Source organism: Egretta garzetta, unplaced genomic scaffold (assembly GCF_000687185.1).
Source record: "Egretta garzetta isolate BGI_Z169 unplaced genomic scaffold, ASM68718v1 scaffold112, whole genome shotgun sequence".
NCBI lineage: Eukaryota > Metazoa > Chordata > Aves > Pelecaniformes > Ardeidae > Egretta > Egretta garzetta.
The window spans coordinates 3,120,015-3,144,143 of NW_009258884.1; the positions used below are offsets into that span (position 1 = coordinate 3,120,015).

General features: G+C 46.5%; 1 protein-coding gene across 1 annotated transcript in view; it reads left to right on the plus strand.

Annotated features, from left to right (window-relative positions):
* The window catches only part of SSH2 (slingshot protein phosphatase 2), a 67,319-nt gene that overhangs the window by 35,539 nt on the left and 7,651 nt on the right, over positions 1 to 24,129 (plus strand). Inside the window, 10 exon segments of the mRNA XM_035889616.1 lie at positions 4,060 to 4,124; positions 8,951 to 9,072; positions 11,523 to 11,591; positions 12,368 to 12,433; positions 13,611 to 13,805; positions 15,644 to 15,737; positions 15,865 to 15,993; positions 18,802 to 18,848; positions 20,335 to 20,481; positions 22,808 to 23,008. Coding sequence (XP_035745509.1) covers positions 4,060 to 4,124; positions 8,951 to 9,072; positions 11,523 to 11,591; positions 12,368 to 12,433; positions 13,611 to 13,805; positions 15,644 to 15,737; positions 15,865 to 15,993; positions 18,802 to 18,848; positions 20,335 to 20,481; positions 22,808 to 23,008 — 1,135 coding nt within the window.

The window sequence follows — 24,129 nt, forward strand, 5'->3', positions numbered from 1 at the left end:
AAAACAACATTGAGACCTTCAAGCTTTTGCATGAGGGACAGAGACAGAAGCAGAAAGGCTGGAGCCAACTTTCTTTGCCAAAAAGTGACCACCAAAAGTGATTTGGTTTGGTTCCAGGTGTAGATTTCTTTTGTACCTTGATACCATCAGACTTTCATCCAGCTCTACATCCGGCAGAGTTACCTACCTGATGACTGGTCCACCTAAAAATCTGTTTACAAACATCTTTGTAGAAAGAGTTTAAGTCAAAAGGCAATTAATTACATACTTCCACTCAGACATAGTACAAGCAGTACCCAAATTGCTTTGAAGGAGTTGCATTAATTACCAATTATCAAAAGAGAATAATTTGTTCTGAAATTTAATTTAAAGCTGGCCTTTCTGGTTGAGACCGAAGCAAATTGGTCTTCAGTGTGAAAGCAGTCAGCAGTCTTTTAAAAGTTTATCTTGACCTGTCCTGGTTTTTAATCTCTCCAAAGCCCTGTGCCCAATAGAAGCCCAGGTCGGTTGCTGTCCTGGCTGTACCTTGCAGAGGAGACCCACTGGATGGGTTCCCCTGTGAACCCCTGCAAGGCAGCGCAAACACCTTTGAGTCTCTCTTGCTGCCGCATCTGCTTGCCTACAGCTGACCTACGTCAGGTCTGGAGACCTTGGTGGAAAATAGAGTCACTTGTCCAATCAGCCCAGAGTTTTTAGAAGCCAGGCTGCTCAGAAAGCAAATCTGGTGTGTTGTAATTGCTTACAGCAAGATGTTTTGTATTTAAAAGACTGGGTTGCCCAAGGGGTGGGATTTTTGTTCTTAGAAGACTTTTTATTCCTGTCTCTTCAGCCTATGGGGTGAGATTTAATGTGGTATCAGTACTTGTCCTTTCCTCAGTTTCCCTGCTTGTCAAGTGATGTGAATGGTACAATATTTTTTTTTATGGTGCTTGGAGATTTCACTGAAAAGAGACCTTTGTGTGAGTGTGCACCATCTTTCTTTTCTGTGAACTTGTCTAAAGTACAATATATGCAAGCAGACCAAGACACCAGGGGATCACGGTGTCACCTTCCTGAGCCAAAACATCTGTGCCACCAAAATTAAAATGGTGATGTTGAGAGTGTGGCTCTGAGACGTGAACCAGCCACTGGCAGGGAGCTGGCAGAGCCTGTGGCAAGGAAAACTGTCTCCTTTCTTGGACTGATAATCTGTGCTCAACTTTCATTCCCATGTGTGTGTCGTGACTTATCTCTGGTGCACAAAATTAGAAGCAGGGTGGAGAGCAGACATAACTTTCCAGTATGGAATTGCTGCCTATGGATGCAATGGTGTTTCGAGTAGTTATGTGAGAGCATTTTCTGGGAAGATTGAGTAACCTTCCTGATCTCCCTTTCTAATTCATCAGAGGTGCTAGAATCCAATATAAAGAGTAATAGGAAATAATTAATGCTCACACCCATTTCTTCAATCATATAATCTTCAGCAATGGAAGTCACTAGTTGGCAGATTGACTGGATAAGGTACCAGCTGTCCACACTCCTCTCTCTGGGCGGTCCTGTGCCCGTGCCACCTGGCAAACGGGCTGTGTTTGGCAGGGTGGGGGGCTTGCTTCTGCACTCCAGCAACGCAGGAGGAGGCCAGAAAAGGATGCAACTTCCCTGGGGCTTTTTCCATCTCTGGGATACTGTAAATCACTTTTAAGATTCCACTCTAGCTGATGTTTTACACCTAGCCTGCCAGCTCAAAGGAGACAAAAGCATCTGCTCCTTGCTGGACAATGCAGTAGGAAGCAGCAGTCATGCCTGCGAAGCATGAATGCCAGCGACGCGACAGCTCTTCATAGAACAGGATGTGGTATCTTTGTGCTGATCCTGGCATGCTAAAACCTTTCCTTTGCTTTTTCTTAACCCAGGAAGTTTACAGAATGCCTTGTGTGTTTGAGGTGAAAATGCTGCAAGTCACTTAAAGCTGGCCAAGGAAGCAATGCTTTACTTTCCAGCTCTGGAGCTCCTAGGGCTGGCAGGGCAGGCTGGGGCACAGGGAGGAGTGCAGTAAACTTTCTGAGGATGAGGGATAGTAGAGCCTTGCATAAAGGGTTGTCTTAGAAACTTCCTCTCTTTTTAAGTATTGAGATAATCCAGTAGTCCTGATGGTGGTTTTTTTTGAAAGTCTGGAGACTTCGGCTCTTAAACCGATTCCTGATACTGAATTCCTGGCATCAGTAGGTGGGAACTGTTACACCTGGGGGAGGGAAAAACTGAGGTGCAGCATCTTTGATTTCGAGCTGCCTAAGACATGTGAATGCCTCTTGAGTCAAATACTTGCTGGGCTCTTCCAGGCTGCAGGCGGGAGGTGCTACCTGAAGCAGAGGGACCTTGCCTGTTGAGTCCAGTTCTCACCAAGTCCCACTGTGCTAGGAGCTGAAACTTGCTGGAACTGAGCAGCAGTGCCAAGACCGTGCACTGGTATTGATGTGGGGAAATTCCTGTCTCCCGCTGCACCCCTGGGAGGACAAGCATCCGATGGATGAGCTGGCCTTTCCTGTGTTACCTTTCTCCCTAAATAATTGCTGTTTAGGGGGGCATGTGCCAGCCACTCCAGCCCTGGGAACGTCCTTGGGCAGGAAGTAGCTTCAGGTGCTCATCACCGCTGGTACTTTGCGTGTGACTTCCCTAGCACTGCAGAATGCCTCAATTTTTCCCACTCCCAGTTACAAAAGCAGTCTGAGGACATTGACTCATTCTCCATACGCTGAAATATGTTTCAAGGAGGAAGGAAGCGGAGAGGAGGGAATGCCATGTCCTACGTAGCCCAGTCCACACAAGCTTGCCTCTGTCCCATCAGGAGGGAGGCTGCAGCAGCCCTGCTGTTCCACCAGCTATAAAAATCATGTGGAAACTAGGTACCATGCTCTTGCTGGGCAGTGTTTCCTTTCTTCCCCTTCCCTTTCCACTTCCAGATGCTGCTCCATGTCCAAGGTTTTCTTATTTCTGAAAGTCCATGAAATAGCATGGATTCTAGCACCATGGATGAATTAGAAAGGACAGCCAGGAAGGTTAGTCAACCTTTCTAGAAAATGCTCTTGTAGCCACTGGTGCTGAATACTTGTTCCAGCATTCATGCTCTTCCCCGCAGTGTTGCCTAAACTCAGCTTCGTGTCTGCGGGGGAGTGGGAGAGGGTGGAAGAGTAAAGGCTCTTCTTCTTGCCGCTCTCTGCCACCCACCTGGCAGCCTTGCATTCTCCTTTCTGGGAATGCAGATTAATTTTCCAGGTAGTGATTGAAAAAACAGCCAGTTGCTGGGGGTGTTATTGCTTACTGACACTTGGAAGGTAATGTGCTTAGCAGAGAAAATCTTGGCTCTCTACAGGCCAGGGAGGAGCGCTGAGAAGTCAGTGCAGCAGTACCAACAGAAGGGCATCTCGCTTGTCTTTCAAAGGCTTACTGCTTTAGGAACCTGGGACACTCAGCTCTTCTTAAAAAAAGACTTTAATGTTGCTGTGTGACTGATTTATTTCTTTTTCTTTCAATTTTCCTCTGCCTCACCAGTAAAAGCATAGCAAGCATTTTCTAGGAAAACTTACGGTTGCTTGATTTTTCAGGCGGAAATTCTTAGTCGCTTTTGGGTGGGGTTGGTACATAAGCATATGTGGGCATGTGCTGCTCTAAGATGGGACTGAATCTCACTTCAAAGGGGATGCTATTGTCTAGGTAGTAGTTCTGCACCGAGTAATAAGTGGATGTATGATAGAATGAGACGTTAAACCATGGGGTGGGGTCCATTTCTACCTAGTTTGCCTTGTCTCTTAAAGGAACAGAGTAGTGAAACACTTCTTACCTCTATTAAAAAGATAACAGGATTTAGAAGGAGAGAGCATGGTAAGATGGGAGCAGGTGAGCACACGGAGCAAAGAGCAGCTGACTGCGGGAGTTTTGTCATCCCTGAGTGGGTGGAAGTGACAACGCTTACGGTGACGTGTTAGGCTTCTTGGTGGACGTTTCCTCTGGCTGGACAGACAGGAAATTCCATGTGATTTAAAGCTAGTTTTGAGTGCATTCACCTTTCCCTCTTTCCTGCAGGGGATCTCCAGCAACACCTGCAGGCCATGTTCATACTGCTCCGCCCAGAAGACAACATCAGACTGGTAGGCTGGCTTTTTGCTTATCTGCTGTTGACGAATATAAAGGTTAAGTTCCACTTGGCAAATACACCTGCGTAACTCATGAAAGCAGTGGTGTGTGTATGTTCAAGTGGTTTCATCACTGGGTTTGGGGAGCCTTCTTTGCAACCACAAAGGTAGAAAAGCAGGTAATTATGAAAGGCCTGCTTATTTGGTTGTTCAGTGAGACAAATTGTATGGCTAGAAGACTGCCTTTGTCTGAACCAAGTACATACGCTCTCAAAAAGTACTGTAACAATTGCTAGAGAAGCTGGGTAAATTAGCTTGGTGTCCTATTTAAATACTATTTAAATCAAGAGACTTATGTCTGACCACCATGAACACCTGCCCTTCCACATTAATTCAGTTGTGTTCCTCACTCTGCTCTCCTAACTTGTTTCATCCCAAAAGGTGATGGCTTATCAGGAGGGAGCATGCAGGATCCCCATGTAGCTATGCACCTATATTGAACCTTGTCTTTCTGCTTTTCTGGGTTGTTGCTTCCTATAACAACATAATGAAAGTTAGGCATTGCTGTTTATAGCGTTGATATGCTGTCCTAAAGACCTCCAGAAGCTAAAGAAGAGCAGTGAGGAATTTGTCTAGGACATGTTGAAGTGCCGTGCAAGGTCAGGCATGACATCAGTGTATCTGTATCTCTCATCACTCAGTAGCCTGAAGTCTCTTTCCTGTGTTGTCTTGGTGCATCTTAGCAAGGTATGCCCAAAATAGGACTGTCAGCATCAGAAGCATTATTCTGGCACCTCTGGTTTGCTGAATCCTCCTGAGCTGTGCTGGAGCTGGACTGATCTTAGGTGTGTAGCTAGGAAACAGCCAAGATTACTATGAAATGTTTTAACTTTAAAAATGACCACTGAAAATAATTTGCTGTAAGCAATCTTTGTAAGCAGACTTAAGGACCTACTCTCAAACTTCGTCAGGCACACCTTGCTGTCAGTAAATTTGCAGTGAAAGCGATGGGAATGTGGGTTCTCCGTGCTGTTCAGAATCTGAGCCAGGGTTAGAACATTGGAAGCTATTGAACAAGTCATTGTTCAGCAATATCAGTGGCTACATTGTGTGATTTGGGACAAATTAGCCTTAACAGCTGAATAAGGACTTTGTGGACTGAGACATAAACTCTTTTGTTTGGAGCTGTGTTTGGAATGCTGAAATCTTGCATGAGGTTAAGTTCGATAGTCTACTTGAATTTAATTGATTCTTGACGAACGAAGGGTGTGCAGAGCTGCAATAGACTCTCTCATAAAATAGTAAATACAAATGAGATTTGAAATATAAACAGTACTGAGAGAAATGCATTCTCTTCTTGTGTTGGCTGCTGTCATTCTCAGGGCAGACTTCACAGCTCAGAGGGCAGCAGTGGAATCTAATCCTTTATAAACCTACACTTAAAATGTGGAACAACTCTTGTTTCTGTTAGAGCTATTGGCAGAGTTTTTTAGCCTTCCATGAGAGCAGGATTAGAGCAATGGTACCAGTAGGATACCATAGGGATCAGTAGGAAGGAGAGGAAGAGAACTTAAAAGTCTACAAACTGAGTGAATATACTCCTGTAGCTTAGCAGAGTGGGGACTTGTTCACTTACACGTGTTCAATGATAAAAGACTTCAGAAAGTCGGGCGCTTTTTTTGTCTTCAGATATCCCAATGAGAAATGTGTTCTTGTATGAAACATCGTTGTGTAGCATGAAAAAGATGAAAGGTCAGCATGAACTTACCTCTTGGAATGTGCTGTTCATAAGGGCTGGCAAAATACCACATGACACTTCTGACGAAACAAGAATGCAGCAGAAGATAAAGTTGGCTTGTGTTTAGGTGAGCCTAAAACTAAGAAAAGTGTTGCTGGCCTTGAAAGGACTACAGAGAACTTCTTGTTCATGAACAGACTATAAATAACCTCCCCAAATTGAGGAGAAAGCTAGCTCTATGTAGATGAGCCGTTGAGAAAGAACCTACCCTCTCATCTCAGTCCCTGCAGCTAGGCCATCCTCCCTAGATTGAGTGGGATTTCAAATATCTTCATTTAAAAGGTGTCAGACCACTTACTTACTTGGTATGCTTCTACTGTTGGGTGAGCATATGAACTAGAGCTTAATGAAAAGGTTAGAGACCAGATTTGATGGGCATGTTGGAGCACTTACTACAAAATAGCAACTTTTGAGGTTGGCTGGTTTAGAATGTCAAGTTTCCTGTTTTATTATTCTAGTAAATTTAGCAAAGCACATTATCTGCTCCAATCATGGTTCTTTGCTTTGTGATAAGGGTGTAAGTGTTGGATCTAGAGAACCACGATAAGTCATACCCTTCTTCTCTTAATTGGTAAAAATCCCACCCCAGTGACTTGAAGTGATGTGACCTTTCGCTGCTGTTTGTCTAGCCATGTTCTAAAGGGTCTTGCATTAAGACCACACTTCCCATTGCTGCTAGCCAAATTGGTTTAGCAATGTAAGTTAGATTATGTTAATCCTCTTGCTGCTGGACTGTCCTCAAGAGAAGCAGAACAGAGCTCGTGTGTGGATGCCCCAGACACAGAGCAGCTGTTGTCCGCCTGCTCCCAATTTAGGCAAGTCTTTGTTTCTGTTTGAGGTTTGGTTCCTAATGTAGATAATAATTTTAACCACCAAGACCTTGGTGATTGCTTGCTCTTCTAGGTTGAAGAGCACCCTTTCTGTTTTGCTACAAGTGGTTAGTTGTAGAAACAGCTGTCTGGCAGAATTCACACCTTGAAGGCCTGACCACTTTGATCCTCCGTGTTTCCAAAGGAATCTCAGTGACTCAAGGAGCAAGAAGGAAAATAAGGCTGGTTTTAGCATGACTTATCCTAAAGACATGGGGTGGGGCACAGTCTCTTGCCGTACAGAGCACGTCTGTCTGCTGGCATCAGCATTTGGGTAATTTCTGTTAGTCTTCGGTCCCATTGGACAAGTGTAGAAGACGTGGTCAACACCATCTCCTGCCTGCACTTGCTATTCCGCCCCCGTCACTAGAGCTGCTGCTCCCTGCAACGCCACTGGGAAGCTTTCCCTGCCGCTCTCAGCATAGTCTCCTGCGATAGAACACTCTGGTGAAATAGCGAGCTCTGTTCTGACTGCCATGCGCTGTTTTAACCTTTGTTGTAGACTCTGCCACATCTTGTGGACAAGACTTACTGGCTAGTGGACAGGCAAGGTGTGAGGAGGTAAGAGTGGGCTTCCTCTAAGCAAGGAGGTGTCATTCTGGCCTCAAGACCAACTTAGAAAGAACTACAGGAGCGTATTGGGAGAAGCAGCCTACTCCTGAGACATCCCACACAACATTTATTTTGTAAGCTTTTTTTTTTAAGGATAAAATGACTATTTAAATTGGGCTCGCTGAGCCATGAACTCCTGTGGGCCACGAGGAAGTGTCTACACAAGCAGTGGCTGGGGAGGGCTGCTGGTGTTGGAGGAATTCAGGTTCAGGTTGCAAAGGATGTCAAACACTGCTTCGAGCTTCAACCACCAGGCTGCGCGGAATTCGGCAACTGGATCCCATCGCAGCAGGCAGGTGTCTGTCTGCAGCACGGGGCAGGGCTGGGCTGTGACGGTTCCCTCTCGCCCATGTTTGCTCTCTGCAGTCTCTGCTCAAAGTTCAAGGAGGAGTTTAACAACAAGGTAAACACTGAAGCCAGACAGCATCTTGGGGTTGGATTAGGCCATCCAAAGTTAAGATTCTGTATACATAATTAAGACACTTCCTTTCTAGGGATGTCATAGTTTCTCTAGTTGGGATCCTGTGACTAAAATAACTGCAAATGGCTAGGAACAGAGTCCAAAAAGCATTGGCAAGTAAAGGCTGCCTACTGCAGATGTATATAAGCAAAACCTAAACTACTGGGGTCCCTTCCCTGGGCCCCTCACTAACCAGCAAGACTTGCTGGAGTCTCTTCAGTTCTCACTTCCTTGTGGCTTCTGGAGGACCATTACTCTTCAGTGTAACCTTTCAGGAGCCTCAGTATTGGTCTGATGCTTGCAACTTAGCTGCACAGTCGCTTTCTGAATGCTGTCAGCATCATTTGGTTTGGGGGGAAATTTGGGCATCCTCCAGTCCTGCTAGATATTTTTATTTTTTTTTTTTTGGCACTGGGGTGCACCTGGTTGTGGTAGGAGCAATGAAGCACAATGACTTTAGCCTCTTCTGAGCAATCCGAGTCCAACCATGGGTACACCTTAGTAATAGGGAAATCTTTTCGTGACAGCTGTAAGGCAGTAGGGTTGCTTCCGCTCTGGGGAAGCTGGTAGAAAAATTCAAAGGACCGGCAGGAAACCGCGTATCAGTTAGATGCTAGTTGTCCAGCTGTCTGGGAAGTTGGTGGAAAGAGTCTTGTTGGAGCTGTTGTAGCACACAGTAGTTTAAAGGGAAGCTCTGGGCAAAGCCATCTGAGAGGTGAAGAGTATGTTCAGTGCCCATCTGTCTCATTGAACGTTTAATGCTCATGAAGCTCACTAGGCTGGGACCAGTTGGAGCACTGTGGCAGCCAGACTTGTAGGCTGTTGCTTAAATGCAGCCTTGGTGGGACAGAGCAGGCCTGCAGCGAGGTGTGCAGGAGGCACCAGGAGCATGCCAGCTCTTGAGAAAAGCGTTGTGTGTGAGAGAATAAGTCGCTTCTCCCTCTTCTGCTGGTTACCCAGCTGAGAAGTACGGGCCACCCGTACTAGTGCAAACTGCATCACTGCTTCTGCGCCTGTCACTCAGCATGAAAAGGTGGCTTGTAAAGGTAGTAGTGTGTGTTTTGCTGGCTGCACTGCTGATCTCTCCCCTTCCTTTCCTTAGGCTGTAAGACTGGAAAGTACCTACCAGAACCGCACTAGATACATGGTGGTAGTGTCCACCAACGGCAGACAAGACACCGAAGAGAGCATTGTCCTAGGAATGGATTTCTCTTCCAATGACAGGTACTCACAGTGTCCAGCTGGGGGAAGTCCTTGTGTTCACCCACATGTTGAGTCAAGTGTAGAAACCACTGTCTGGTGTCCATGCTTTCTGGGGATAGACTCCTTCAGATTTTCCAGCCTAACACCTTTCTTCAGATCCAGAATTCCCCTTTTATTTCTTGAAAGGAGGTGGCAAATGGGAAGGCAGCAGCGCAAGTCAGCATTTCCTCCATTCCTCCGAGCCTCAGGCTTCTGCGAGGACATTAAGTGCCCTTAAGTGTCTCTGAATGGTGAGGTCCCTAAGCGCTGCATCTGCACACCAGAGACAGGGAAAACTTGCATTCAAAGAAGGAAAAAGCTGCAATTAGAGAAGCTGGACATCAGGGTTCAGGAGAGCAGCTAATAAGAAAGTGACTGTCAGGCAGCCCCTTGCCAAGGTCATGGCACAAAGGGCCTGATGGGAACGTCAGGGTTGCTGATGGCAGATCTTACACAATGTGTGCTCTCCCCAGACAGTATGTCATCAGGGTTTAGTGCTTTTGCTTCATTCATTTAAATTGCTGTTGACCTCTCCAAAAGGCTACAGAATGTGTCTGGGAAGCAGCTTTTGCTGCTCGATTGACTGTAAGCCAGGATACAGCACCCCTGGCAGCTTCACGGGCAGAAGCTTCAAGTTTAGAAAGGGACACTAGGCACTTTGGAGATGGCATGGAGGCACGTGGCTTGTTTAAAGTGTTGTAAGTAAGTCTTGGCCTATACAGGGAAAGAAAAAACTGGATATTCAAACCATTTCGGAAGGTTTCATACACATGCTTAGTTCTAGCGCAAGTGCTACAGGAGTGAGTCTCGCTACTGACCCTAGTCGGTAGAAATTACTTTCAGGTAGTTAGCAGGGTCACTAGAAAATCTTTTTGAACTGTTTGGCTAAGAAAAGGCCTTCCAAACAGCCTGCTGATCACAACAGCCACCATGCTTAATTTCACGTGGCTTGATTTGGATGCTTAGCTCAAGTGATGCCTGCTAAAACAGGGGACCAGCTTGATGCTGCCACTGGCTCCCGGCTCCCTTCCTGCGCATGTGTGCACAGCTGTAGCTCAGAGATGCTCTTGTGGTAGGGTAAGAATAACTCGTCCTTCCCCAGGTTGCTGTGAGCTTGGAGCTTGCTATTGGCTGTGATATTCCAGCACAGCCACCTTTGATAACTGAGAGCTCACTGGTATTCAGTCTCTAGTAACATAGCAGGGTCATTTTAGCTTTCTGCTAGAGTTACTTAGGTTCTGGATGGTCAGTCTGATACACCCTCCCCTAGCCCACTTGGTATTTATAACTCAATGTAGACTTGTTGCTATGGTCTCTGATAAGCGCTTGCTGAACAGTATCACTAAAAATACCCTGGCCACCTTGGGAAGCCTTTTAAAAACACATCTTTCCATGAGCTCATCTCATGTTGTCAACAGAAATAGCTGCGTGCCGCAGGGTCTCCTTGTGCTGGGCACCAGTCACTCTGAGGCGTGTGCGTTTACGGGGCTTCGTGTCTGCTGACCCTCTGAAGCCTCAAGTCTCGCCCTCTTCCCCCACTTCTCATGAGCTGCAGAGACTGACGGGGGTGTTGGGGCTTGTGGAGATTTGAGAGCGGTTAGTGCGAAGCGTAAGAACAGTAGGCGGTTGAATCAGATTCTTCAAGATGATCCTTTGATTATGGACCAATTTTACAGCTTTGAGATTCAGTTTTTTCATTTGACAACCTGGTGCATGTTGTGTTGGGGTTCCCCTGCCTTTTTTCTGTCGCTTGACTTGTGCTTTTAACTTGGCTTTTTGCTCAGCCTTACAGAAAGCAGGTGACTGTGAGGGCAAAGAGGTCAAAGCAGCTGAGAGAGGAGTGGGATTGCCAAAAGGTGTCTGTCTCGGCTGGCTGTTGTGCTCATCCTTGAGGTGTGGGAGGGAGAAGAAGGGACAGGAGTCAACAACGGGTGATAGGCTGTGATTGCTACCCTACCGTGCTGCCGGTCACCCTGCTATTACACAAGACTGATCCCAGTTCCCAGCAGCTGTGGCCGAGGGACAGACAAGAAAACAAAGTTACAGACTGCAAAATCAGAGCTAGAACCAAACCACTTGAGCCTGAGAGGGACTAATCTGTAAAGAAAGCCTTGAGCTTACTGAAGACCGTGAGCCCCCTCTGACCTTCCATACAAAGCTTGCTGCTTCTGAATCCTGTTTGCTCTTCTCCTGGGCGTATGTTAACCCTTTAAACTTGCTTGAAAGAGTACTGCTGTACCCTGTATCTGATAATGATCCTTGCCAGACACCTCTAGAACAACACTGGCTCTGTTTGTCCCTGAAGCAACATTAGAATTTTTCTTTTTTTTTTTTTTCCCTAATGAATGCAAACATCTGCAACCATTGCTGTGAAATTAGAACAATAGCATGGTGCTGTAGTAGATGGGCTGACCTTCTCTTTCTTACTACAGTAGCACTTGTACAATGGGCTTGGTGCTGCCGCTGTGGAGTGACACCTTGATCCACCTGGATGGGGATGGGTGAGTGTCTTTTGTTCTAGGTCAATAGCAGAGGGTCTCCATGTGTTAGCTTACAGCATGGTATATGGAGAAGGATTCAAATGATTGCAGAGCCCTGACAGGTCCAGCAGACCTCCTGCTGTTGACCTCTATCCGGTTAGTAGGCTCAAAGGCCCTAAATCACAGTGGTTGTGGCAGGGAACACCAATAATTGACTTACCTGTGAATAAACACGCACTGAGACAGTGGCTCATGTGTGTGTTTAAGCTGGAGTAAAGGAGCTTTTACTGGTGAGTGGGTGTGTAGTGAAAGCTCCTTAAAGGGATCCTATTATGTGTTCCTCCATCACGCTTGCAGCAGGCAGCGTTCAGCTAAACATACAAGACGACTGATGTTTCTCTGCCAAATAGACACCTGACTTGGAGACTTCTGTTTGTGCCAGTTACAAAGGGTGTCCAGTGCAGTGCGTGGAATGACTTTTCTTTCCTTGGTAGCTGCCTCAGGATCACTTTAGCTGGACTCTGTTGCTCCCAGCTGTGGCACTGAATTTGTGTTGCCAAGGTAAACAGCACAGCCCAGCATTGTCCCACTGTCTTAGTTTCGTTCCTGAACAGCAGCTGCTTTTTAAAAAGTTATCTTAGAGCTTCTAGTATGCTATTTTGATCTGTTTGCTAGCTGAACTCAGCACTGTATGCGTAGGGCTACTCCTTTGCTGTTCTAATGTGCTGCAAACTATCAATTAACTGGAAAGTTGCTTTTGGGACACATCTTTACTGTGTCTTTTTTCCTCTCTCCAGAGGGTTCAGCGTATCAACAGATAACAGGGTTCATATATTCAAGCCAGTGTCTGTACAGGCAATGTGGTAAGTACTTACTACAATCTGTCCCAGTGATCATTTTTCCAAGGTGTTCTGGCTGCTTGAGCTTTTAAACAGCAGGTACTGCTTTGCATTATTGGTATCTTGAGACCTACTTGAGGAGCCAGAAGTTTCTTTCAGAGACAGGGAAGGAAGTTTGATACTAAAAAAAAAAAAACCCATGCAAGCGCTGGTACACAGCAGTGAGTTTATAATACTGCTGCGGCCGCACCTTCGTCTCAACTGGGGGCAGGAAGGAATAGGGTAATTTTCCTTGCAAAGGGCTGCTGCTTTGAATCTCTCCGAAGCAGAATTGCTTTGAGCATGTGTTTGAAATATATATATTTTTTTTTTGTCATAAAAAAGGAAATACGCGCTGTGCATATTTTAGGGGGCTCTGTCTCCAGTGAGACATGTTCATTGTGATAGCAAGAAGGAAAGAGAAGCTGCCTGCATTTTTCTTTCCTTTTAGGGTGGCTCATGTAAGAATGTAGTGGCCATGAAAGTATTCCTGGCTCAAGCTTCTTTGCATTGCAGAAATACATCGCCTGTTAGGGTGTCATGCTACTGTGTCACCCCGGTGATTTTGACCTGGATCCTTCTGATCCTAGTCAAAGATTTAAAACAAGCTAAAAATAGGAGAGGGGGATTTGTTTCCCAGCAGCAGCTGAAGAAACTTCTGACATCCCTCGTGCAGTGAGAGAGGGCAGACACCTAAACACCTCAGTAAAGTCAAGTCCTAAGCCCCTGGCTGTGCAGCTCTCCATGTCTCGTTCCAGGGTGTCCCTGCCCTGCACTCAGGGGAGCTGATGGCGCAGTAGGACCTGTCAGAGCACCCTGTCTTGGACAAGAACTCTGTGCATCTTATTTGTGGCTTAGGTAGTTGTTGCAGTTTTTTGAGCCAGAGACACAAGTGCCTCTGCCTTCTGAATTGTGGGCACCTTTGCTGCTATCCAGGCTTGTCTTGGCATACTTCAGTTAAGACATGCAAGTTCTTGTAACATATGGTTATCCACACCCTTACAGACAGCCTCCTGCTCGGTGCTGGGGGCTGTTTCATGTAGCACTGGGGTTTGTACCAACTGATGGGACATGAGCAGCATCCTGGATTTGGCTGCTGCTTTGTGCTCAATACTAGCCTGAGGAAGAAATTATAATCCTGCAAGTATTTTTCCCTTTCTAGGTCTGCTCTGCAGAGTTTACATAAGGCTTGTGAGGTGGCGCGGAGCAACAATTACTACCCAGGGAGCCTCTTCCTCACGTGGGTCAGTTACTATGAGAGCCATATCAACTCCGACCAGTCGTCAGTCAATGAGTGGAATGCCATGCAAGATGTCCAGTCCCACCGGCCCGACTCGCCCGCCCTCTTCACAGATGTGTAAGTTGGTCTGGCTCTGCTGAGCCTAAGTGTTTGGCTGTCAAGCACTGCAGTCTCCACATGAGGAGACAGTTTCCACAAGAGATTGCTCTTAATTAGGTATCAATGAGGAGAGGTCTCCTGTTCCAGGTAATAAGCGGACCCCTGCTTAGGTAAACACCGGCACTGGAAGTTTAGCCCTTCTGAGGCTCCCTTGCATCTCCTCCAGCCTCTGTTTTCAGTCTAGTTGTTTACCTTGGGCTTTAGGCTTGCCGATCTTTGCTTCCTCAAGGCAAATCCTGTGTTACTAGTGAGAGAGAGGTGTGGTGTATTCTAGTACCTAGGCCTTCCTCTTTGCTGGCTTTGTCCTCTGGTATCTCCTGGACAAAACAGGTTTCTCTGGACTCTGCCCTTTTCTGGCACGTGTCTGAGGACATGTTTAGAGTAACGTGGTCTCTTTTTCCTTACTCAGTTCATTTTGCTGTAAAGTGAAGTGTTTATGTATGGACTTCTGAGACTGTTTGCTCAGAAGCATCCTCACAGGCATCCATCTGATACACCTAAGAATGGGGACAAAGAGCAATGCAGTTTTTCATCATTTTGAGGAGCTCTTCAAGTGTGAAACAGGACAGTGTATAGGTCCCAAGCTGTCACCAGCTAAATGCTTGGATATATGCTGATATATGGTCCAAAACAGTGGCTGAGGTAGATAGGTAGACAGTTTGGAAAGGCAAAATTTGAGCTGTATCAACATTCAGAGTTTACAACCCTTGTAATTAGTAATTGCTGATGGTACTGATACCATGTAACCTCAAAGGTACTCTGTGTCCAGATGTGATGCCAAATATGAGGGCTTAGTTGCCTGGTTTGTAGTAGCAGAAATTGCTTCACTAGCCCCAGCTGTTTTCCCAGTATAATAGTGTCATTGGTTGATTTATGCGCTCAGATATTTCCTGTTGTTGGAGTTCAGTGAGTGAATAATAATGCTAAGCAGTTGTTCAGCTGTGAACGAGTCTTCACACTTGATTGTTTTTTAATGTACAAGGAGGGTGGCTGAAAAGTTTTGGCAGGCTGTCAGGTTAATATTCTCCTGTAGCTTTTCATACATAAATTTTATGTAACCCACCCTTTCTGTGATGGCAGCAATTGAATGATTTCCTGGGGACACCTAGGCAGCATTCTCTTAGTTGAGTCCTGAAATAATGTGTCAGGTGGAAAGGACTGGGAACTTCCATGATTTTTAATTGTGAACCACCAGTTGGACACTTGCAAAGCAGAGAAGCGTCTGCACAGTCGCCATCCTGGCAGCCTTCCAGAGAAATGGAAAGGTGGTGCGAGATGTTACTGCTGGGTCCCTTCTAAAGATGATGGGTGAGGCAGTTCTGTGTGCCGCTGCTCTGTTGCAACTTCCCCTGGTGTTAGTCAGGCTATTTTTGCAGCTGGTGATAAGGCCCCTGGCAGCAGAGGCTGGAGGAATGCACAGAGGCTTAGCTGCCCTCGTCTCTCCATGTAAGGAGCTTTGGAGCTGTTACCTTTCCAAGAAAGGTAGGGAGAGGCTTAGATATTGCTCCAGAGAGTATAATGCAGCCTTCCCAATTTAAATTTTACCAAATACCAGAGGTTCTCTGGATGACTACAATGGATTAGGAGCATTCAGTTGGTCTCTTTCATACACAGCCGGGAATCTAAACTGGGCTTTACAGTCACCTGAATTCCCTCCAGTTGAGGACGTACTGGAGGGAAGTAGTGTGAGTATCTGAGACTCTGCAGAGTATCCAGTCTATACAATACCTGTTTAAAAAGCGCTATGAGTCCAGTTTGTTTCCTCTCCCAGTGACTCTGTTGCTTTCTTCTGATAGCCCAACTGAGCGAGAACGCACAGAACGGCTAATTAAGACCAAGTTAAGGGAGATCATGATGCAGAAAGATTTGGAGAACATCACATCAAAAGAGGTGAGTGGTGAGGGAGCAGCACTGGAAGTGCTGTTGTGCAAACCAAAGAGCTCTGTACTTTATGCCATGAAGAAAATCCAGCACAAAAACTTCACATGGCTTCCTTGTGTTCCTCCTCCCCACCCAGATACGCACTGAGCTCGAGATGCAGATGGTGTGTAACCTGCGGGAGTTCAAAGAGTTCATCGACAATGAAATGATAGTGATCCTTGGGCAGATGGACAGCCCCACGCAGATATTTGATCATGTCTTCTTGGTAAGTCTAACAATGAATTCAAGAGTAAACACACCTAACACTTCTCACTATGTCTTGGTTGACACAGGGGCCTCTGGAGGAACTTAAAAGAACTCTGAAGGAGAGATTGGGTGATCCTGGGGTCACATAGTCTTAAGACACAAGACACTAGTGCTATTGAAGAGCAGCCTGGCTTCTTGGCTGTACTAAACTTTGCCGTACAATGTGAGCCAAGCTGTAGACCCTGCCACTAGAGGAAAAAGTCTTAACTCTAACTACTTTTCAGGGCTGTTTCCATTGATGTAAGACCAGTTTTGTAGCTTTAACTGTTCAGGGTACCCACATGCCCAGTTCTTGGAGTATATGTGTGTTTGGGAAGGGCATAACTGCAGCAAAAACCAGGGGGAGCTGTTGGGGAGAGCTGGGTAACATTCAGGTGGAATGGCGCTCTTGTAACATGGAAAGCTCTGAGTTCATGTGATCCAGGAGGAACAGGGGAGCTTAACAAAGAATCCAGGAGATAAGTCACTTAAGGAAACGTAAACATTTTGCCTTTTAATGTTTTGCTTGCTTAGTTGCCTTTCATTGCTGCTGGGGCCTGTCTTAATTACTGCACCTCCTTCTGGTGAGTCAGCGCTCCGCTGGATTTCCCAGCCCTGAAGCAATGGACGCAGGTTTGGTTGGGCTGTCTAGCCTATGAGGTTGGCTCAACTTTAAACAAAGCCATTCCGCTTGGACCAGCTGGTCTTTCCAAATGAAGAGGGCCTCTCCCAGTCTCCTGAAGCTTAGTGCCGAGGCTCAGAGGGGATGGTGTATGTTAATGTGAGCGCTCCCAAGAAGTTATGGTGGGGTAGAGCCAGGAAACTTAAAGTACCTACGATGTAAAATGGATTTTATTTTTTTGCAGACTGTTCTCCGGAGAGACCTGTTACAGGCTTACAGTGCTAGTGAAAAACAGTACAGGCAGTTCAGTCCGCTGCAGGGCTTGGAGTCTTGGCTCTGAGTGCATTTAATGGGAATGAGACCTTTAAAACAAGGCTTGCAGGCAGCACCAAGAAGAATTGTGGCTAATGTGTGGAAAAGAAGTATTTGCAAAGCAGCTCTCTGCGGTGAGGAGCAGTGCTGCTGGGGCTGGGCACCAGCTGAATTCAGGAGCATGTACGCTGCAAGGCAGAGTTGTACAGTGAAGTCTCTGGAAGGCATGGAGCTGTTTCTTTCCAGGTGGAGGCAAGAGCCCTGTGGGATCCCACTGAGGGAGTGCTAAAATAACTAAGCAGGAAATAAGAGACCTGGTGATGTTGGTGATTGTGGATCAAAGGGCAGGAGAAAAGGCTTTCACCATTGCAAAGCATTGTTCTCCGTACCTGTGGAAACTGGTGGTTCCCAGGCCTGAACTGAATTATTCTTCCTTGGCCAGAAAGAGACAACATGAAGCTAAGTCTGGGGGAGTAGGATAAATACAGCAGAGATCAAAATACATTTGTTGGGAGATACTGAATAGCAAGAGCCCCCATAGTCCTCCAGATCATGCACAGCTCTGGACTTTGCTGGAATTGACCTGGTCTGTTGCAATGGATTCTGTTGAAATCTGGGCTACCATGGCATATAACGTTGTCCTCATTATGATGACTTCTCTGAGGAAGTAGCTCAGTTTGGGAAGAACCAGCTGCTTTTTGTTCGTTGTATTGCTGAAGTGTCAAGACAAGACAACAGACTTGTCCCCAGTAACTACCAGAATAGTAATGCAGCCCTTTCCTGTGCGTGTACGTCTAGACGCAGGCTGTGAGTGCTCAGGACTTTTCTGCAAGTGCTGTCGTGGGCGCAGGTGCGTGCCTGTGAGTCAGAGCTCTTGGAGCTCCCCCATCACAGCCTGTGCACGCTTTCTGGGGCAAGCAGCAACCCGCCCTCTGGGTGGACACTGCTGCTTCTGCAAGACTGGGAGGTTCTCGCTCTCAGGCTGGCTGGGTTTGCAGGCAGGTGGTGGGTATGCTCCAAGGGCCAGCTCGCCCTGGCTACGCCTCTGCTGGCCGGGAGGCCACGTGGAAGCCTGAGCCATGGGAGCAGCCTTGAGCAGTGCTGTTCTGCTGGCAATCGTAGCGCTGCCTGGGTCCCTCTTGCTTACTCCTTCGTCTGAACCATCTTTCTATGTAGCAGCTGGTTTAGGGCAAGAAAGCAGATAGTTTGTCCACCTTAATTTTTGAAGGAAGCCTTTGTCTTGAGTGGTTTTGTCATCAGTCAGGGTTTGAATGTTTGAGCAGGAAGCAAGCAACTTGGAGGCCCTGTGAGTACTGCAGAGAAGAGGGTTAGCTAGCCAGGGTTAAATGTGTGTGTTTCTCTGCTCACACAGGCTTTGAACGTGGCGAAAAGAGGTGTAACCCAAGTGAGCTTGTGGTGTTGCTGCCTTTGATGTGCGATATGGGTGTTTCGTGTATAAAGAGCACCTGGATTGTTGTTAAATGCAGGCAGTCTCTTTTCTGTGGGGTAGAGCTGGCAGCAGCCTCCAGGGAAAGGGTGGAGTGGTCTCGTCTTTGCTGAGGTGGTTTTGTCAGTGGTTTGCAGGAAGTGCCAGCATATGGTGCTGGGCTCCTGCTTTGCAGAGCTGCCTGTTGCTTCAGAATACATCTAGTTAATGGGGAGAGAGAAGGTGCTGAACATCAGCCCTGTTACCACTCTTCTGTGTACCCCTTTACTCAAAAGACCCCCCTGCTCTCCACCACTTGGCTGGCCAGCTTCCTCCGCCAGTTCACTGGTGACAGTCCTTCCCTCCATCAGTTGTCGGACCATGCCTTCCTTCTGGCTGATGTATCCCTTTGCATGTTTTCCCTGCAGGGCTCGGAATGGAACGCCTCCAATTTGGAAGACTTGCAGAACAGAGGGTAAGTAGCTTCAGGCCATCAGCTTAAAAGCAAGAGCCTGGTCTCAACGGTTGTCTATGCAACAAACTCTATTCCAGACCTGCTGTGTAACCTGAGTCTTACTAAAGGGTTTGCAGATCTGAACAAGCTCTTGCTTCCTCCAAACTCCACGTCCCACAAACAGGCACCTTAAAGTAAAAGAATCTTGTTCCCTGACCTTGACTGACATCCCCTTGGCAAACAAAGGAAGCCAGCAGTCTCATACCTATAAGTAGCAAAAAGCTACAATTACTTAACTGGATGCTGCGTAGTTGGCTCTGTGCCCTCTGCTCCAGCCCGTTGTTCTGGACTGAGGTCTCACGATTACAGAGACGCTTTGGAGTCTGGACCTCCGGACTGCAGCAGGAAGGAAAATATGTAAAAGAGCATTTGTTGCTTTGACTGGGGCCCAGTAGGAGGTAAAGTCCTGTCGCTCTCGAGCTTAGCACTGATGGGTTCTTCTGACTCCTGCCCTTCCTATCTTTCAGGCTTAAGCTTAGTGTGTCCTTTCTCGAGGCCAGGTGGATCTAAGCACCAAGATTTTGCAATTAAATCATTATTTATGGCTTTGGCTTATTTGCACCAATCCAGTGGAAATAACTAATTGCTCTGCTGAATTGAATTGATAGCATACTTCTGTACCTCAGAGAAAATCAGCATGGCAAAATTGACTCTCCTCGTTCAGCTCAGGGTCTGCTGCAGTTCCTTGGGTCAGACAGGTCCTACTTGACTGCCAGCAATCTCATACCTGCTAGGGAAAAGGGGTGTCACTCCCTTGCGGTGCTCGTGTTCTGTTTGATATCCCAGCATGAGCGCAGCTCATAAGCATCTTACGAGTAACCCTCAGGGCTAAAAATACTGGATGTAGTGTACATAAATACCATATGCTTTCTCTAGCAGTTTCCTTTCCAGAAAATTTAGGGATAAGAAATAAATCCTCCCCAGTGGCTCATTGTCTGTTACATCTCTCTGTAGTTATTTTATGCATTTGTTTAACTATGGTGCTGCTCACAAGCTTATGCCTTCAATCTTCCTGTGTTGTTGGTGCAGCAGGAGGAGAGATTCACAAAGGGGCTTTGAGAAAGTGTCCAAACACGAACTGAACAGTCTGTGCAGGAGCTCCTGTGACACCAGCATTGCTAACACTTAGAATAGAGAGATGGTGGGCAAGCAGTGTAACCTGACATACTGCCGAGGAAGTTTCTACCCAGTATGGATGGAAGCCCTTTTATCAGAGGCTAGGCTCTGATAAAGATTGCTCAGCAAAACCTTTTGTTTGTGTTAGCTGCTGCTTCCTTGCTTTAAGTCCTGGTTTCCGAGGAGGGATGTTCAAGACTGCAACCTCAAATGCTTTGAGTTTTGCCACTTGCAAAGCAAGGCAAGGCTGTTGTGTAGCAGCTGTGATATCTCTCTGAACTTGCTGTGTTTCTGCACACTGCATTTTTATCTCCTCTCTGTTTCCATGCAGGGTGCGGTATATTTTGAATGTGACTCGAGAAATAGATAACTTCTTCCCTGGACTCTTTGAATACCATAATATTCGGGTATATGATGAAGAAGCAACTGATCTTCTGGCTTACTGGAATGACACCTACAAATTCATCTCCAAGGCAAAGTAAGTCTTTTCAGAACAGAACAAACACATTTAGAAAATGTATACTAAGCATTTTATATTTTCCTACTGATTTTCTTAACTACTTCTCCTTGCCTACCTAGGATCAAAGCATTTTCATTTTGTAATTTCTGTCTAAGTGTTAGAGTTCCCTCCCACAAATTTTCATTCTTGTGGGTGCTTGTACAAGGAGCAGGTAGGACTAGTGAGGGTTTTCTGCCCAGTTGCAGTCCAGGCAAACAGTGGAAAAGATCATTCCTGTACTAGAGAGCTGTTTGCTTGCTGCTTAGGAAATGCAACAGATTTGCAGAGGTGCTGGTGGGAGGAAAGGACAGTAACAAATCGAGCAGGGTTTAACAAAAGCAAGAAGCAAAACCTTATAAGCCAAACACAAACATAAGCTGTTCCCTGCATTGTGAGGTTGTACAATGAAGCCCGCAGTCTGGAAGTGATTTCTTGTAGCGTTATGCTCCCGAGCAAACTCTTCCCTTTAACAGGAGTAAATGCCTGTGTAGGTCTCTGAGCTGTCACTTACAGTGAGTAATCTGATAGCGGATGCTGAAAGTAGGGCCTTTTTACTGCGAAGAACTGCATCCCAGTTACATGAGCTGTCTCCAGTTAATTCAGCAGCCTTCTTAAGGGAAAACTGGTCAGAAAGCAGATTGGCATATGTTTCCTTTAAAGTATTATTTCCATTATAGAAGTCTGTCATCTCCTAGCCATAGCTGGTGCTTGTAATTTCTCATAGCTTTTAAAAGCTGACTTGGTTGAGTGTGGCTCAAGACTTACTTTCTTTAAGATGGTTTCTTTAAAAGACATCACTGTATTCCCTTAAGTATTGATTTTGAATTGTTGTCATCCTCAGAAGTATTCTCCTGCCCAGAATATATTCCATTGGGGTTTAAATGATTGGACCTTAGTACTGTGTATGAGGTGATGTAAATAGTCTTTCAAATTGGGAAAATTACTACACCCCTTTCTTTGCCTTGTCTGCTTGTTGTGGTTGGGTTTTTTGTTTGTTTGTTTGCCAAGTTGAGAAAGTCTTAGAGCAGTCTAAAGGCTGCTATAGCACAGTATAGCCCGAGCAATGCAGACATCTCTTGAGTGTCTGGGGAGTGTGGATGCCAGTACAGGCTCAGGCAGCTGCAAGCAGCCGAGGTCTGAGCTTGTCGAGACGCATGACTGCATGCACTCTGTGGCCTCCCCGGTTGTCCTGTGGGAACTTCACATGGCTGGCAATCCAGAAAACCTAGCACTTGAAGGAGAAAATGGAAGGTGCCAAACCCAAGTTTGCTCAGCCTGCTCCATGCCAGTGCTGCCCAGCACACCAAGATCACAGAGAAGGGCTGTAGCCTTCCTCCTTGTATGTCACACCAGACAAATGGGTTTTAATTCCATGGAGCAAGAGTCCTGGCTGCCCTATCAGGCTCTGTACCAGCCTCACCAAGCAGAGTAGCTGCTCATTGGACTCAAAGGCACTGTTTGCTTTGAAAAACAAATTAAAGTCGAAGGATCTTCCATCTCATCGCAGCAGGGTGCTGCACTGCAGCCGTCATTTGAGGTCTCTGCCTCCAGCCATGGGGAGGTCATCTTTTCCACTCGCTTGCGTTTGGACAGGTACTGAGGTGTAGGACTGTTACAAACAGAGCAGGGGAGGTGAACTTTCTACCTACAGACAGTCCTAAGAAGTGGTGGTATCAAGAAAAATCTGCCAGGTACCAACCGTGGGGCTTTTGGCTGGATTTGCACCTACCGGTGTCTGGAGAGATGTGGATGGGATTTAGGTGGGGTTTCAAACGCCTGGCTAAAGCAACGTTGGTCTTGTTCAGCCAATTGTCAAACCCAGTCCTAGGCCATCAGAAGATTGCAGAAGAACATCTCTGTGCTAGGGGCTGCCCTGAACTGCTCAGTATCTCCCAGGGATGTTTCTAAACTGTGACGCCACGTTTGTGTGATAGATGCCCTTTTTATCTGGAGTACTGCTTGACACCAGTGGGCCATTTGGGCTGAGTTCAGGGATGCCATATTACTCTTTAGCAGTCTTCATAAATCTCTGCAAACAACCAATGTTTGTCCACTTCACAATAAAAGCTTCAGAAGAGCTGTTGTAACAACATCTGTTAAGAATATTAAGACCTTGTTCTTCACTTTCTTTGTGTGTCTTGCTCCAGTTTGTAAATTGGATTATCAGATCACATCCCAGACTTCATCTTTGGGCACAGTGTTGACAATGCGCTTGATAATGCTCTGGTAAAGTTGCTGTTTCCTTAAGCTTCTCAGAGGCTGTGTTTTCTATTCAGTGATCCTCTTTGTCTTTCTCCCCCTCCAGGAAAAATGGTTCTAAGTGCCTGGTGCACTGCAAGATGGGAGTGAGCCGCTCAGCATCCACGGTGATTGCCTACGCCATGAAGGAGTATGGCTGGAACCTGGACAGGGCTTACGACTACGTGAAGGAGCGGCGCACTGTCACCAAGCCCAACCCCAGCTTTATGCGGCAGCTGGAGGAATACCAAGGGATCCTGCTGGCCAGGTGAGTGGAAGGAATTACCCAGATTGCCCGTGTTAAGGCATAACACTGAAATGTTTGACTCCATTATTTTAATTAGAACTTCCATCACTGCATTATGTAAGCTGATGATTGTCTTGGGAAAGATAGCGCTCTGTTTTCATGGGTTATCTCAGCTGAGCCTGGGAAAATAGGTGTAATAAAGAGCTTTTAGGAAGCTGTTTGGCTCCTAGGATGGCTGTTGTTTGGAGAGTAGCATCCCATGAACTGCCATCCAACTGCAGCGTTCAGAGCTGTGCAGACTCCAGCAGAGATAAATGATGTCCCTATTGCTTGTAACATCACTTGGCAGGGAACTCGCTTTGTCTCCATCTCAGCCTTACAGTTCCCTGTTGAACATGCCCCTCCTCAGCAGCTGGTCTGGTTTTATTTAGATCCCTTCGGTAAGTGTTGGTGTTAGGGGAGGGGACAGGATGTTCTGTGCATTGCAACAGCAGTGTTTATTCCTGCATGGAGTCCTGAGGCTGGTCTGGAGCTGGGCCTGGGCATGGGCGAGTGTGTTGTAATCCCAAGCCTATCACCTGATTAGCAAAAAGACATAAATATTGCATGTTTCTGAGAAATCCACTTGTAAGCTGTGTTAAGCAATTTCTTCACGTGATCAGCTGGAAGGAGGTAGTGATACTTTGTGTTTCACCAGATTACGGTATTTTGTGTAGGATCCTGGTGTGCTTTTCCAGGGACCAGAATCTGAAGCAAGCAGAATTACCTAAGCTGAGTCTCCTGCCACAGGAGGCGGCTCTTAGCATGTTTTGACCAAAATAATTATTTCATAGCTGCTTCGTGCTGTTTGAAAGGTGCCTGCCTTATGCTGTTCTTTACAGCAACCCAGGTTCTCATGTGCTCTCTCTAGGGCACACGTCTCATCTCTGTCCTTTGCGTGGTTTTGTCCCTTTGGGTCTGTCCTATGCACTTGTGGAGACCTCCCTTCCCTTTTTCTGTGCTAGTGACTTACCGTTCCTCCTTTGCTCTCCACCTGCCCAGCAGTCTGGCTATCTCTGCTGCTGGGCCAGCTCTGGATTCCTGATTTTTACACCAAATCCCTGATGTAAACTCCTTTTTTAACTGAAATGTGCTTCCTCTTT